Below are 14,920 nucleotides of genomic sequence, written 5' to 3'. Positions count from 1 at the left end.
TATCGTGGGCCACTTAGTATCTCGCCTTTCAGGACTCACAACAAGCATAAACAAACAGAACGTGGAGGCAATGACAGCTTATGTACCATAACTATCACAGAGAATAAAGGACAGAAATTCTAGGAGGAACCTGACAAGATCCTCCTAAGTCAATAGGTACATTGAAAATAATGTCTAAACAGACATTATTATGGGAAATGCTTTACATACATTATCTCCCTTGGGCCTCACACAAATGCTGTGAAATAAGTACTGTAAGTATTAGTATCCCCAATTTACAGATGATGAAACTGAGGTTTAGAAACGTTAAGTGTTTTGTCCATGGTCACACAGATAGCAAACGCTGTCTTCAGAACTACAGTCATTGTGCATACACACTATTTTCATGATACTTGGTAAAATGTGAAAATGTCACATGGGAAAATGGTGGAAAAAAATGCACTGGGATATAGAGTTTGGAAGGATCTCAATGTGCCCTTTTCAGACTCAGGTAAATCTAACCAATAGACAAACAAAGGGAAAAAATCACAGACCAGTTTAGAAAATTTAAATATTACAGAAGTCAAATGACTACTGAATGAGAATTAAAAAGTATACACATAATTCTCACATGTTCATGGCAACTTTAAAAAAAACTGACCAGGTGCGAAAGCATAAAAACCTATTAAACAAATGCAGAAAAGCACAAACACTAAAATATACTTCACTGACCCTAACATAAGGAAAAGCATAATCAATAAAGGGTATTTGAAGAAAGGATTCTAGCTTAAATGGAAACCAAATAATATAATCCTAAAGGCTATGTGGATCAAATAAGTCATAGAATAAGAGATAATTCTATCAAAAAAATTACAACGATAAGAAGACATACACAAAATTTTGGGATATATCCAAAGCAGTCAGTAGGGGAAAATTTGTACACTGAAACACCTTCATAAAGAAAAAAAGAACAGATCAATGAACTGGGTATGCAACTAAGAAAATGGAATAGCAGCCATTAAAAAAAATACACACACTAAACACAAAATAGAATGTCTAAAAGTCAAAGAGATAAGTAAAATAGAAAAACCATTTAAAAAGTAGGATCTGTCTCAAAAAATAAAACAATAAGCCATCAGTAATTTCTTTTTTTTAATTAAGATTTTTTTTTTATTTTTAGTTTACGACACTCAGTTCCGCATGATTTTGAGTCCCAGATTTTCTTCCCCGCACTCCCCCCTCCCTCCTCAAGATGGCATGGAATCTAATTTGCTTTTTTAAGAAAACAGAGATCCCAAAGAACAGATTTTAAAACATGCTTCATCCCTCACTGCAGGGCAGAGAGAGACTACTCGGATAGAATCTTATCTAGACTGTCAGATGCAATCGCAATATTGGATGTTTTTGCATAGTTGTGTTTATCACAAGTGAAGGTTCAGTCTAGAGAAGTGTGCTGAAACAGCTGTGTGTAAAGAAAAAAAGGTATCAATGAAATATTTCAAATAATGAATATGGGGTCACTTCCACGTCACAACAATGAACTTGTTAACATATATACAAATCATGTGTGTACGGATGGATATTTATATTTTTAAAAAGAAATATTGCTCAGAACTTTTCAAAAGTAGACATAAGCTTATGAACTATTTAGAAGCCTTCAAGAAGGTCAGAAAGAGTTAAATATAATGAGTTATGAGCAGCAAGTCTCTCCCTACTCAGTTCCACCCTCCATTTGATCATTAGTGATTTTCCTAAAGCACAGGTCTGACCACATCACCCTCCTACTCCAGTGGCTCCCTATTGCCTCCAGGATCAAATATAAAACGCTCTATTCGGTTTTCAGAACCCTTTACAACCTAGACCCCCTCCTACCTTTCCAGTCTTCACATACCTCACTCCCTAACATGTACTCTTTGATCCAGTGATGCTGGCCTCTTGGCTGTTCCTCAAACAAGACTCTCTATCCATGCTCTGGGCATTTTCTCTGCCTGTCCCTATGCCTGGAATGTTTCCCTTCTTCCTCTCCTCCTACTGACCTCCCTAACTTCTTTTAAGCCACTACTAAAATCCCTTCTTTTACTGGAAGACTTCTCCAACCTCTGTTAATTCTAATGTCTTCCTTCTCTTTTCTATTTATCCTGTGCGTAGCTTGCTTTGTATATATTTGTTTGCATGTATCTCCCCCATCAGATTGTAAGCTCTTTGTGGGAAGGACTGTCTTTTGCCTCTTTTTGTATCCCTATGGCTTAGTACTGCATAGATTAAGTGCCAAATATATGTTTGTTGACTGGTTGATCACAAAATAAAAAATAAAACTGACTTTATCTTAAGAAACAGGAAACAAATAGCTTCCAATGTAGGAGTCATTTCTGAATCATCTTTCTGTATGCAGTGATATTATCAATTAACTAACATACAAGCATTTCTTAAAAAATTCTTATAATATGCAAGACATTGTGCTAGGTGCTGGAGATATTTAAAAAATTTAAACACCCCCTGCCCTCAATGAGCCTATATTCTATCAACTGATTAGAGGAAAAATCAAGATCTACTAGTTAGACGAAAGGATAAGTATGTGATGAACACTCCATATAATTACCATAAGTCTTACTCAACTTTTAAAAATATACTTCACACTCCAAAAAAAGGGAAATAGGAAAATGGAAAAACATTACATCTATACTGATGTAATTTCTTAGAGGAGTTCAACTAATATAAAGTAGGTGACATATAAAGTAGTTGGTGCTGTCAAAAGATACCAGAAAACACCTGTGTTCAGCTTCATCGCACTATGTATGGTATATGTTCTATTGCAAAACATTGTGAAATATAGCAGATAATTATGTTCAATATTACATGATAAAGCAGAACATCAGGCTGAAGAAAAAATGAGCCAGCATAGATCTTCCTGTGAGAGTTAGCTAAACCAGATCACCTAAGAACATAGCGGATGGAACTAGAGAGAAGACAACAGCTAATACATGCAATAGATCTGGTGGCATCCCCATCGCTGATGACAGTGGAACTGTCACATTTGGGCCCTCACTCTACAATACCTGATGGTCTGTATATGAAGATGGCAGTGACATCTAAAACTGAATACAAAAACAAGAAAACTTGGCTGCAACTGTTGTAGTTTTTAAAGGAACTTGGAGATTCTCCCCTACCCAAGATACCTCAAAAAGGGAAGGATTCCAAAAAGTTGAGATTAGAAATTATCATGAACTACCACCAAAAACTGTGACTAAGAAGGCATTAGAAGCTAACAGGCAGTGTATCTGCTTTCTTAGCTCCACAAAATCTTTATGTAGAGGCATCCTTGATAAAAACTTGAGGAAGAAAGAAGCAAGCCTTCACAGATGATTTTTCTAGAGTTAATTTTATCTTTCCAGTAAAAAAAAAAAACATTAGAAGCATAAAATAGAAGATTCCATTGTATCTACTGTTTGTTAATTACAAAAATGTATCTGACTCAGTTAAACAGGAGGAGGACTTAAAGGCTTCCTCAAGAGAAAAAAAAAAGAGTTCCTTATGCATCTATTAAGATCATGCAAAATTCCATGATTGATTTAATCAGAGATAATGTCATTCGATGATCCACTAATTACCCACATCAAGCGCTGCATCAAACAGGAGGATATATACTAGCCTATGTTGCCAATAAGTGCCATGGAAGATGTCCCATTCATTCTAAAAAGAATTTAATTCAACAAATATTTATTATCTGTCTATTATGTGTTAAAAACATGCTAGGCAGTGGGCATACAAATACAAGTGAAACAAAATCTAACCTCAAAAGGCCTATACTTATTATGGTTTAGTAGATACTGAGCTAAATTTGGAAATTAGGAAAACCTGGGTTCAAATCCTCCCTCAGTCTGAGTAGCTGTATGACCATGGGTGTGACACATCCTCTCTGGACCTTTTTTATCATATGTTAAATGAAGATAAGAATACCCATGCATATAATCTTCCTCACAGCATTGTTGGGAGGTTTAAAAGTATATATACATATACATACATACACACATATATATATATATAAAATATTAGATGTTATATATTATATATATCACAATATAATCATATAATACATAATCATATATGTGGTTTATTATTCATTTTCTTTTTATTGGAGGGATACAAAAGGAACACAGATTGCTGTGTTTGTCCTTTGTTTTCAAAGAGAACCATGACATCAGGGAAATGATGACATGCCTTGCAGTTGACTTTGATTAGAGTGAGGGAGGGCTGTGCAAGGTCACCAGCCTCACTTTCTCCTCCATCAGGATGACTGGAGATGGCCCAGGATGCAATGGGGGACCCTGGCCCCTTTTAGGCTCAGGCCTTTTCAGATGCTCAATGTGAGTGAATAGGTCTCTTTAAGAAGTTAATCAAGGGATAGGCCCTTTAATCAAAAACTCAAAAAAAAAATCAAAAAAGTGAAATCACAGATAAAATTCTGTCACCTACAGGAAGCCCCTTCTCAAACCCTCTTAATTCTAGGGCCTTCTCTCTGTTGCTTACGTCTAATATAGCCTGTATATGACTTGTTTGTACATAGCTCTTCGCATATTGTCTCCTCGGCTAAATTATTAGATTCTCGAGAGCAGAGATTGTCTTTTCCATCTTTGTATTCCCAGAATGCAGCACGTTGCTGTTGTTGTTGAGTTGCATCTAATTCTTTGTGATTGACTCTTCATAACCCCATGGACCACGTCAGGCCAATATTGGCCATTGAGTTTTCTTGGCAAAGATACTGGAGTGGTTTGCCATTTCCTTCTCCAGCGGGTTAAGGCAAACAGAGGATAAGTGGCTTGCCCAGGGTCACACAGCTAGTAAATGTCTGAAGCCAGATTTGAACTCATTAAGATGAGTCTTCCTGATTCCAAACTGGGTGCTGTATCCTCTTCACCACCTAGCTGCCCCGCATGGGGCATAGTAGGCACTTGATGCTTATTGACCGACTGAGTGACAAAGGACTGGGAGCTACACGGGAGGGGACAGGAATTAGGGGAGTTTTCACAGGAGAGATGCGTGCTGAGCCTTGAGGGATTTGGAAAGGTAAAGATGAGGAGCCAGCAGAGTCCTGGCACAGTCTGTACAAATGCCCAGAAACAAGAGTTTAGGGAACAGGAAGCCGTTCAGTTTAACTGATAGCAGAAAAAACGAGGAGGCTGAAGAGGCAGGCATTAGCCAAACTGTGGAAAGAGTAACATTTCTAGACAAAGCATGGGCCTTTAATCCTAGATGCAACCCCAGTCGCTGAAGGAAGATAAGCAGGAGAGTAAGATGGTCCTTCCTGCGCTTGAGAAATAAAGCTCCAGCAGCTATGTGAAGGATATCTCAGAAAGAGATTGGTGGTAGAGAGACAACAGGCCAAGTGAGACACAAGTCCAAGTGATACCTATCTGGAACCCAAACTAAGATAATAGTTGCATGAGCGAAGAGAAGAAGAAATTCTATGGAAATAGAATCACAGGACTCGGCAACTGTTGGTCAATCAATAAGCATTTATTAAGCACCTACTAGGTGCCAGGCTCTGTGCTAAATGCTGGGGATATAAAGAAAGGCAAAAGATCTGACTGGCTGTGTCGGGGGTGAGGGATAAGGAAAAGTCAAAGATGATTCTGAGGTGGGAAATCTGGGCAACTAGGAAGATGGGGTGCTTTATCAGAAACAGGAGTGTGGAGGAGGGGAAGAGGGCATTTGTGGGGAGGACGACTTTGATTTAGGACAGGGTGACCTTGAGGTACTAATGGATAGAGAAGTCCTGCAAGCAGTCATACATACAGAATAGCATCAAAAGCTGGAGAAAGGTCAAGGAGAAATGAAAAAATTTAGAAACTGAGAAATCATTGACAACCTCTGGGAAGGCAGTTTCATTACAGCGGTGGGATGATAAGAATAATAAAAGCAGCCAAGATTTATGTAGTATCTACTATGTGCCAAGCACTGTGCTAAGTCCTTTACAATTATGATCTCATATGATAAGAAGCCAAATACATGGATAAAAGACAAATATGTGGTTAAAAAGCAACAACTCTGTAGATGATTCTAAGCAGTTTGGTAATGAAAAGTAGGAAAGATACAGGATGACAGCTTGAGGGGATGGCCAGGTCAAGTGAAGGGTTTCTTTTTTTAAGAACTAAGGAGAATTACATGTATTTGTAGACAGCAAAGGAAAAGACAGGAAGATGTTGAAAACAAAAGACAGAATGAAGTGCCTTGCTGGGACAAGATCCCTGAAGGGATGAGACTTGAATACTATCAAAGGCACAAGTTACAAGGTCCAAGGCTAACAACTGTAACCTAATTTTCTGGGACTAGAGCAGAGTCAAAGAGAATTGGGGATAGTGCAAAAAAGTTTTAAAGCACTATAAAAAAGGGAAGCAAAAGACAGATGTTAACCTCAATTTTCTCAGGAAAGGAAAAGTTATCCGCTAAGAGAAAGAGAATGAAAATAGTATCAGGGACTTAAGGAAAGAGGTTTGCCAAATTTGTTGCAAAGATTGTAATATAATCAAATATGGAAGAATAAAAGGATTGGAATTAATCAGTAAAGACACAGTTAAGACTAGTTAGTGTTAATTTGTAATGGACTAGCCAGGCACGGGGGCACACATCTGCAATCCTCCTATTGGATGACTGAAGTTCGTAGTTGGCTTCAGTTAGGGAGTTCTAAGATGTAGTAAACTAAGGTGACTGAGTGCCCATGGTAATTCCAGCACCAACATGGTGAACACCTCTAGGGTCAAGGGATCGCCAGACTGCCCAAGAAGGGGTGAACTGGCCCACACTGGAAAAACAGAGCCTAGCCATGCCAATCAGGAATACAACTGGGCACATGTGTGGACATGGCACTTCTATCCTTGGTGAGATAGGCAGATTCAGCCTCAAAAAATAAAAATAAAAAAAAACACAACAAACTGAAATGCATCCAGGCAACATTTTTGGAAGACTTTCTCTAGCAGCATTCAGCATCTACAAAATAAGGACGGGGATAAGGGTGATACACTATTGGAAAATGGAAAAATGTAAGACAAGAAAGCAAGGGTGGATAACAGTATATAAATTAGTCGATGGCAAATTCGGGACTATGAAGGGAGAAATGAAGCCAGAAAAGATGTGAGGGCTGGGAGAAGAGGGGAATACAGAGGGACTGGAGATTGAGGTAAAAACACAGAATATGTTTTTTGGGAAGGGGAAAGAAAGAAATGAAAAGAGAGTAGACGGTAGTTGGCCTGGAGAATTTCTGCATTCAAAATCATGAGGATGGCACAATCTGGGTGATAGCGAAGTCTAAGATGTAATTACTTCTGTGCATGACTGAGCAGGGTAGTAATATAAATAACGAAGCTGATGAATTGCCAGGGCAAAGTATCTGAAGGGACATCACTGTGAAAACTGAAGTCCACAGCATTTGGGATTGAGAGGACTGGTGCACCCAAGCCTTAACTTGAGGAACAAGGTAGAATGCACTGGAGCCGATAGGTCTTGACCAGGAGACAGAGACAGATAAAGCGAATTCTGAAGTGAAGAGGCTGCAGAGTGATGGAGGGACTGTGGGATGAGAAGAGCATTTCTCCTGGCTCAGTGTGCCATGGTACAGGAGTGACAGAGCAACCAGAAATGAAGACGATGGCAAGGGACATAGCTTCTCCTGGCATGAGGCAGGTTTCCGTGAGCATGAGAAGGTGGAAAGAATGTCAGGACAGGTTTTAAGAGGGCACAGTGGGAGAAGGGTAAAGGGATACAAGGGAGATTCTCGGGAGATGGCAGAGTAGGTCAGGAAATTCCAAGCTCTCCAGATTTCCCCCACAAACAAGACAAAATAGCACCTCAGGGCGAACGTAGAGCAGTAAAAATAAACAAGAGTAGGGGCAGAACAGTGGTCCTCCTGGGACTAAGGGAGATCTGAAGAAAACCTGTGAAGGGTAAACACCTCCAGGCTAGTTTCTCTGAAACAGCAAGCAGCGAGCCCTGGGGCCAGCTGGGTTGGGAGGCTGCCTATGCCCCAGCCACTGGAATTGTCACCTTCTGGGTAGCATGGGGAGTCTGGTGTCTGCACAAGGGAAGATGGAGGGAATCTCTGCCCAGCTGTGCAGCCCAGATGTGGCCCTGGGAAAGAAGGAACTAGCACACACCTGGTGAATGCAGAAGCCTGGCTATGGACACTTACAGGAGAGTGGAGTTCTTGGTTTCCATTCCAGGCCTGAGCAGAGAAGAGGACTTGAGGCCAGAGGCACCATCCCCCAAATCCCAGGAATAGAGGTGATTACAACAACAAGTTGCTATAAATTTTTAAAAATTAGCAGGCAAAGGTGAAAGAAAAAACCATATCAAAGGCTCAAAGTTACCATAGGAATAGAGAAGACCAGGATTTATCTTCAGAGGAGGATATTGAAGTAAAAAAGCCTCTCCTACCCCAAAGAGTAATGTCAAATGGTCTCCTTCCCAAAAAGAATTCATAGAAGAATTTTAGAAGACTTTAAAAATCAAATAAGAAAAAGACTGAGGAAAAACTTTAAAAAAAGAACAATCCAAAAAACCCCATACCAGTAAGACTATGAAAAGAAAGTTAACCAACTGGAAAAGGAAATCCAGAATCTCAAGGAAGAAAACAATTCCTTGAAAATTAGAATGTGGCAAGGGGAAGCCTGCAAAGTATAAGAGTATAGAGCATAAAGTATAGAGACAAAGAAATAATAAAACAAAATATAAAGAATGAAAAAAATTGAAGAGAATGTGAAACATCTCATAAGAAAAACAAGTGATGTGGAGAACAGAGCAAGAAGAGAAAACATAAGAATAATCAGATTTCCTGAAAGCTACAATCAGAAAAATAATTTTGATACAATAACATAAGAAATAATTAAAGAAAATTGTCCTGAAGTATTAGAAAAAGAGGGGAAAGTGTAAATAAAAAAAAAATCCATGACTACCACCTGAAAGAGGTCCTATAAGGAAAATCTACAGGAATATCATAGCTAAATTCTGAAATCCCCAGATCAAGAAGAAAATATTACAAGAAACAAGGGAAAAAAATTCAAATATGGCGAAGCCACAATTAGAATCACACAAGACCTAGCAGTGCCTACACTAAAAGACCATAGATCTCAGAAGACTATCTATTGAAGAGCTAAAGAATTAGGGTTGAAGCAGAAAATATCATACCCAGCAAAGTTAAGCATAATCTTGAATGGAAAAAAATGAATTGCCAGACTTCCAGGATTTTACTGCAAAAAGATCAGAACTCAGTAGAAAATTTGATATACAAGATCCAAGAGAAGTATAAGGCAAACATCAAAGGCTAATTATAAGGGACTCAATAAGGACAGACTATTTACTTTTATACAAGAAAATGTAAACTATATGTATAAGATTGTATTAGTATTTGAGTAATTCAGAAGAAAGATTGGGGTAGAGCTGAGTCTGATGTGATCCTAAAAAGTAATGCCATCTAGAAAAAGGTAAAAAGAGTAATTATCTTACACAAATGTGTAAAAGGAATAATCGACACAGAGGAATTAGATGGAGGAGGAGGTCTGATAGTTCTGGAACCCTACTCTCATTGGGAATAGGTTAAAGAGGTAGCTATCTATACATATACATATGCATATACATATATGCATATACATATACATATGCATATAGATATACATATGCACATACATATATACATATACATATGCATATAGATATACATATACATATATATGAGTACAAAGTCTTCTAAATTCAGAAAGAAATAAAAGGCTAGGGGGATAGGGAGGAGAAAGAAGATAAGGGAGGAATTTTTAGAGGGAACCCTACTCACATCAGATCTAGGTTAAAGAGAGAACAATATGGGTGTGTGGATGTGGGTCTATGTATACATATATGCATATGTGTATATATGTATATAATTATATATACATATATATATTGAAATAAAAGTCATCTACATTTATAAATAAATAAAAGAGTGAGGGGATAGGATGGGGGGTAGAGAAGAGTGGGAATAGCATAAAGGGGATATAGAAGGGTATCTAGATTAATAGGAATGGAATAAAGAGGAAACAACATATACATTTGGAAGGCTACAAAATTCTTCTAAATTCAGATAGAAACAAGAGGGCAAGGGGAAAGGGTAGGGGTAGAAGATCAGGGAGGGATCTTTGGCGGGGAGGTGGGGGGGGGCGTGGGTAGGTTAAGTAACCAGGAAGCAAGGTAGTGGGTAGAAGTAAAATAGAGGAGCCAGGACAGACAGGAGATAAGAGATATGCACAAACATAAAATAAAGATCAGGAGTAGAATTTATCAGTGAAAAAAAAAAAGACCAGGGTGGTATTCATGATCTCAGACAAAGTTAAAGCTAAAACAGATTCAATCAAAAGAGAAAAATAGGGAAATTACACTATATGTCAACCATATTAATCAATATTGTTTTAGACTATTTAAAATAACTAGACAGTACAAGGTTGGAATATTGCTGTGGTGTAGAAAAGGATGAACTGGTGTATTTAGAAAAAAATGGAAAGACTTGCATGGGCTGATGCAAAGTGAAATGTACAAAGTAACAGCAGTATTGTAAGATAATCAATTATGAATGACTTAGCTATCTTTAGCAATACAACAATCCAAGACAACTATGGAGGACTCATGATGAAAAATGTTATCTGTCCCCAGACAAAGAACTGATGGTGTCTGAATACAGATTGAAGCATACTTTAAAAAAAAATCAGAAAGAAATAAGAGGGCAAGGGAGGGAAGAGAGGACAAGGGAGGGACTCTTAGAGGGGTGGGTAGGTTAAGGACTAGGAGGAGTAGAAGTAGAGGAGTTAGGAGGAACAGGTTAAATAAGGTGAGAAGGCTAGTGAAGAAAAAGAGGAAGGAGGGACAAGGTAATGAATTCCATTTTGTACATGTTCAGTTTGAGATCTCTCCAGGACATCCACTTCAAAATTTTCAATAGGCAAATGGTGATACGGGACTAGAGCTCAGAAGAGACTAAAAAAGATCATAAAAGATGAAAATAGTCAATGTTGGAGGGGTTGTGGGAAGACAGGCACACTTGTATACTCTTGGTGAAGGTGCAAAGTTGTCCAATAATTCTTGAAAACACTTTGGAGTTGTGCAAGAAAAATCTTAAACTTTTCATAACTACCGAGCATGTACACTAAGGAGGTCAAAGATAGAAAGAATGGTCCCAATTGTCAAAACATTCCTAGTGACACTTTTTCAGTCTAGTAACAGAAGGCTGGGGGAAAAAAGGTGAATGTCAATCAAATGGCAAATTACTAGGCCAGGGTTCTTAACTTTTTTTATGACATTTATCCCTTTGGCCATCTGGTGAAATCTATGAACCCTTTTTGGTAATGTTTATACATGAATAAAATAGGGTTACATAGGAAAGCAATTATCCTCAAATACAGTTACCAAGATTAAAAAAAAAAAAACGTTCATGGATCCCAAGAATCTCACATGTAGATGGACATAATGGAGAACTACTGAGCTATAAGAAATGACAAATTTGAAGAATTCAAAGAATCATGAGATCTGCGAGCAGAATCAGGAGAAGAATATACATAATAACTACAAATACTGAAAGACAGTGAAGTCCATCCAGCTGTACTGGAATACAATTTGGAATTCTGCTAAGTAACTAAGATGACCACACCCTTTAACCCAGAGAAGCCACTAGTAAGCATATACCCTGTCAAAGTCAAGAGATAGAAAGTTCCCATATAGCACTGTTCACAATATCAGAAACAAAGCAGAAAGCCATCAACTGAGAAACGGCAAAACAAACTATGATACGCGAATGTAATAAATAATTACTGTGCTAGAATAAATGATGAATATAGAGATTACAGAAAACCATGGGAAGAATATTACGAACTGATGTAAAGCAAACAGAATCAGGAAAAGCCTATAAACTTTTACTACAACAATATAAAATTGAAAGAATAAAAAAAATATTACCAAGCTTGGCTCCAAAGAAGAGACCAGAAAATGCACTCCATTTCTTTTTTTACAGAGGTAAAAACAGACTTTGGGTTGTAGAGCTGAGCTATTAATTTTACTGAACTGTTTTATTTTTCCTCTTTTTAATCCTCTGGCTTGGGGACAGAAAGTGGGGGATTCCAAAGTGAAGATGACATAAAAACAAAACATATAAATAAGAAAATATTAAAACGTCAAAAAGCCTGCTGAACTCTACCTGACTAATGAGTAATTTTGGCTCCAGAAAAGAGATGATAAACTTCATTTATCTAAAAAGAAAGTGGGAGACTACAGAGTAGGAATGCTGCATATGCAGTAAGATGTGGTAGCTATGTTGGTTGGATTTGTTTAACCGGTCTTTTATATCCTACAAAAGAAAATTCAATATGGGGATGTAGATAATATTAGGAAATGAATGTGATATAAAAACAGAAGGAATTAATAAGACTTTCGAAAATATAAAATAAAGTCCAAGTTGATTGATGGTTTCTGGATAGCTATTTTGGACTCCTAAGACAAACTCCTCTTTTTCCTGTTAATACAAATTGCTTTAACTTTTTGTTTTTATCATTTCCTTCTTGAAAGCTTCCTATTCTACCTAGACCGTCTTCTCTAGAATTTTAGTTCCGGGAATCCTACCTATTCATTCTCTGAAATCTTTTAAATTTACTCTCAAAAAATCTAGGATATGTGAGACTATGACTTTCTTCACCACAGCTTCTAAGATGAAGTAATGCTTACCCCCCATAAGATTCCTATCATTTGCACCCCCTAAGTTACTCCTGCTTTGTGAGACTCATGTAAAGGATAGGCATTCCCTTTGTTGGTTCCTCCACTTTTTGAAGGATAAAATTACTTTAATGCTAGTCAAATGATTAGCGTCTATGCTTTCGGCAAAAGATGACAAGATAATCGCAGTTTCTCATCAATATGGTATTATGTCTCTCTGCTGGGCTTATGATCTATTTTATGAAATCCTCATCTATTTCCTCTTTCTGTCCAGGTTGTCTGTAGCATATTCTGATCACAATACAGCTTCTCTTTTTTGCCTCCTTTGATCTTCTTCCAAATGTTCCACACCAGTGGTTCCCACTTAGTGGTTTATGAACTAAAAATTCCCCCAAGGAGATTCACAATGATTGGCCAAGAGGCTTGCGCTAAAAATTCTTCAATAGCACTTAAAGCAGCAAATAGTTGCCCAGTTGCATTACGAGTATATTTTTCTTCTATAACAGCAAGCATGTGAATCTTTTAAACATTACAGATTTATTTCTGCAGCGATTTGAAACCTTCATGATCATAATCACAGCGATCTTGGCGTTCATGTAGCAATCACATCAAACTCTGACCACTTCTAATTAAGTGCAACATATTTTTGCAGCTTACCAACCTGTCTTCAAATTGTTTACAAATAAATTGATTCCTAACTGGCGGTTAAACACATGCATATACTTCACTAGAGTTAGTTCCCTTGTTTCCTTCTATTGCCCTGTAATCATATTTCATCCACAGTATACTCACAGGATCAAGATGCTACAAGTGTTTGCATCCTTGCAGTACAAATATCAGACTTTTTGAAAACATAATTGTTAAGCATGTGCAATGAATTAAGATCTGATTTACCTTACCTGTGATTCATCCTTTATCAATGTGTTATAGACATCTGTGACCCAGAGTTGTAGTGCTGCTGGATCCTTTTTCTTTGATTTTTGTCTCCTGGTGAATTTTTGGTCATCCATACTGTTATTCTTCTGGTGATACTGAAGCTATTTTCTATAGTGAATATACAAGCAGTTTGCTCTCACTGCCTTCCTTTTCAGTTTAAAGTTTTATGATTAGAATTTCAATTCCCTAGTAAAATACATCCTTACCAGCCTTTGTATGGTTCACATTATCCCCGAATAGAAGCCTATCATTCTTTTATTTTAAGCCATGGCCCAAAAATCCAAATCCCATTTATCAGACACTATCTTCTTAACAAGGAATTCATTTCCAGAAGCTTTTTCTTTCAAAGACCTTGCCTTCAATCAGTAGCAATGATTTAAAAAAATAACTAAGTGCCCTAAAATCTTCAGGGTTTTTTTTGTTATTATTGTTTAATCCTTCAATGTTTTCTTTAACAAATGTACCCATGTGTTTGAATGAATGAAAAATCATTATTAAATGCTTACCAATGGCCAAACACTTTATGAAACTCTGGTATTACAAATACAAAAACAAAAACACAGTACCTGTCACTAAAGATCGTACATTCTAACGGGGAGAGAAAACACATAAAGAAGAGAGGTCTCTAGGAAGGGTGTTCTGGTCTGAAGCCACAGAGATGATGGGTGAAACAGCAAAGGTAGTAGGGTTCTCAGAGCAAGAGATGCTGGGCATGCATCACAACAGAGCTGGAAACAGGCCAGGTGAAAAAGCATGGTCCCAAGGAGGGACCTGGAACTGAATGGTCTAACTCTTTCCAGGCATTTCTTGGGGTCTGATTTGGGGAGTGATACAGCAGTAGGAATGAAGATCAGAAGATATGGGCAATGGCCACACAACCATAGATTCATAGTTTAAGGGAACTTCCGAAATGATCTAGTCTAACTCTACAGGGTGTTCCTAAAGAATGGACACATAGGCAAACAATGCATATTTTCATGAAATGAAATAAATGAAATTTTCAACCACATTTTATTTAATTGGAATAGTAACAAATAACATCTTCAATATGATTTCCATCATTTGTGATGCAAAGTCGATGCGCTTTGCAAGGTTCACATGAACTCAATGCAATAACTCCACATTGCTGTCAATTTTCCTATGTGCCCAGACTTTAGGGACATCCTGTATTATTTTACAGCTAAGGAACATGAAAAACCCAGAGTGTTACATAACTTGCTTAAGGTAACACAGGTGGTAGATGGCAAGGTTAGAATCAAACTCTTGTCCTCTGATTATACCCAATGTC

General features: G+C 37.6%; 1 protein-coding gene across 1 annotated transcript in view; it reads right to left on the bottom strand.

The window, feature by feature from the left end:
• The window catches only part of CDYL2 (chromodomain Y like 2), a 160,153-nt gene extending 146,447 nt beyond the window's left edge, over window positions 1-13,706 (bottom strand). Inside the window, exon 1 of the mRNA XM_036750033.1 lies at window positions 13,596-13,706. Within this exon, the coding sequence (XP_036605928.1) occupies window positions 13,596-13,706 (111 nt within the window). The remainder of the gene's footprint in view (window positions 1-13,595) is intronic.
• Between the last annotated feature and the right edge of the window lie 1,214 nt (window positions 13,707-14,920).

The sequence above is a fragment of the Trichosurus vulpecula genome, chromosome 3, assembly GCF_011100635.1.
Source record: "Trichosurus vulpecula isolate mTriVul1 chromosome 3, mTriVul1.pri, whole genome shotgun sequence".
Lineage (NCBI taxonomy): Eukaryota > Metazoa > Chordata > Mammalia > Diprotodontia > Phalangeridae > Trichosurus > Trichosurus vulpecula.
The sequence above is the reverse complement of the archived record's forward strand: the minus strand, read 5'-3'. Positions and strand labels throughout refer to the sequence as shown.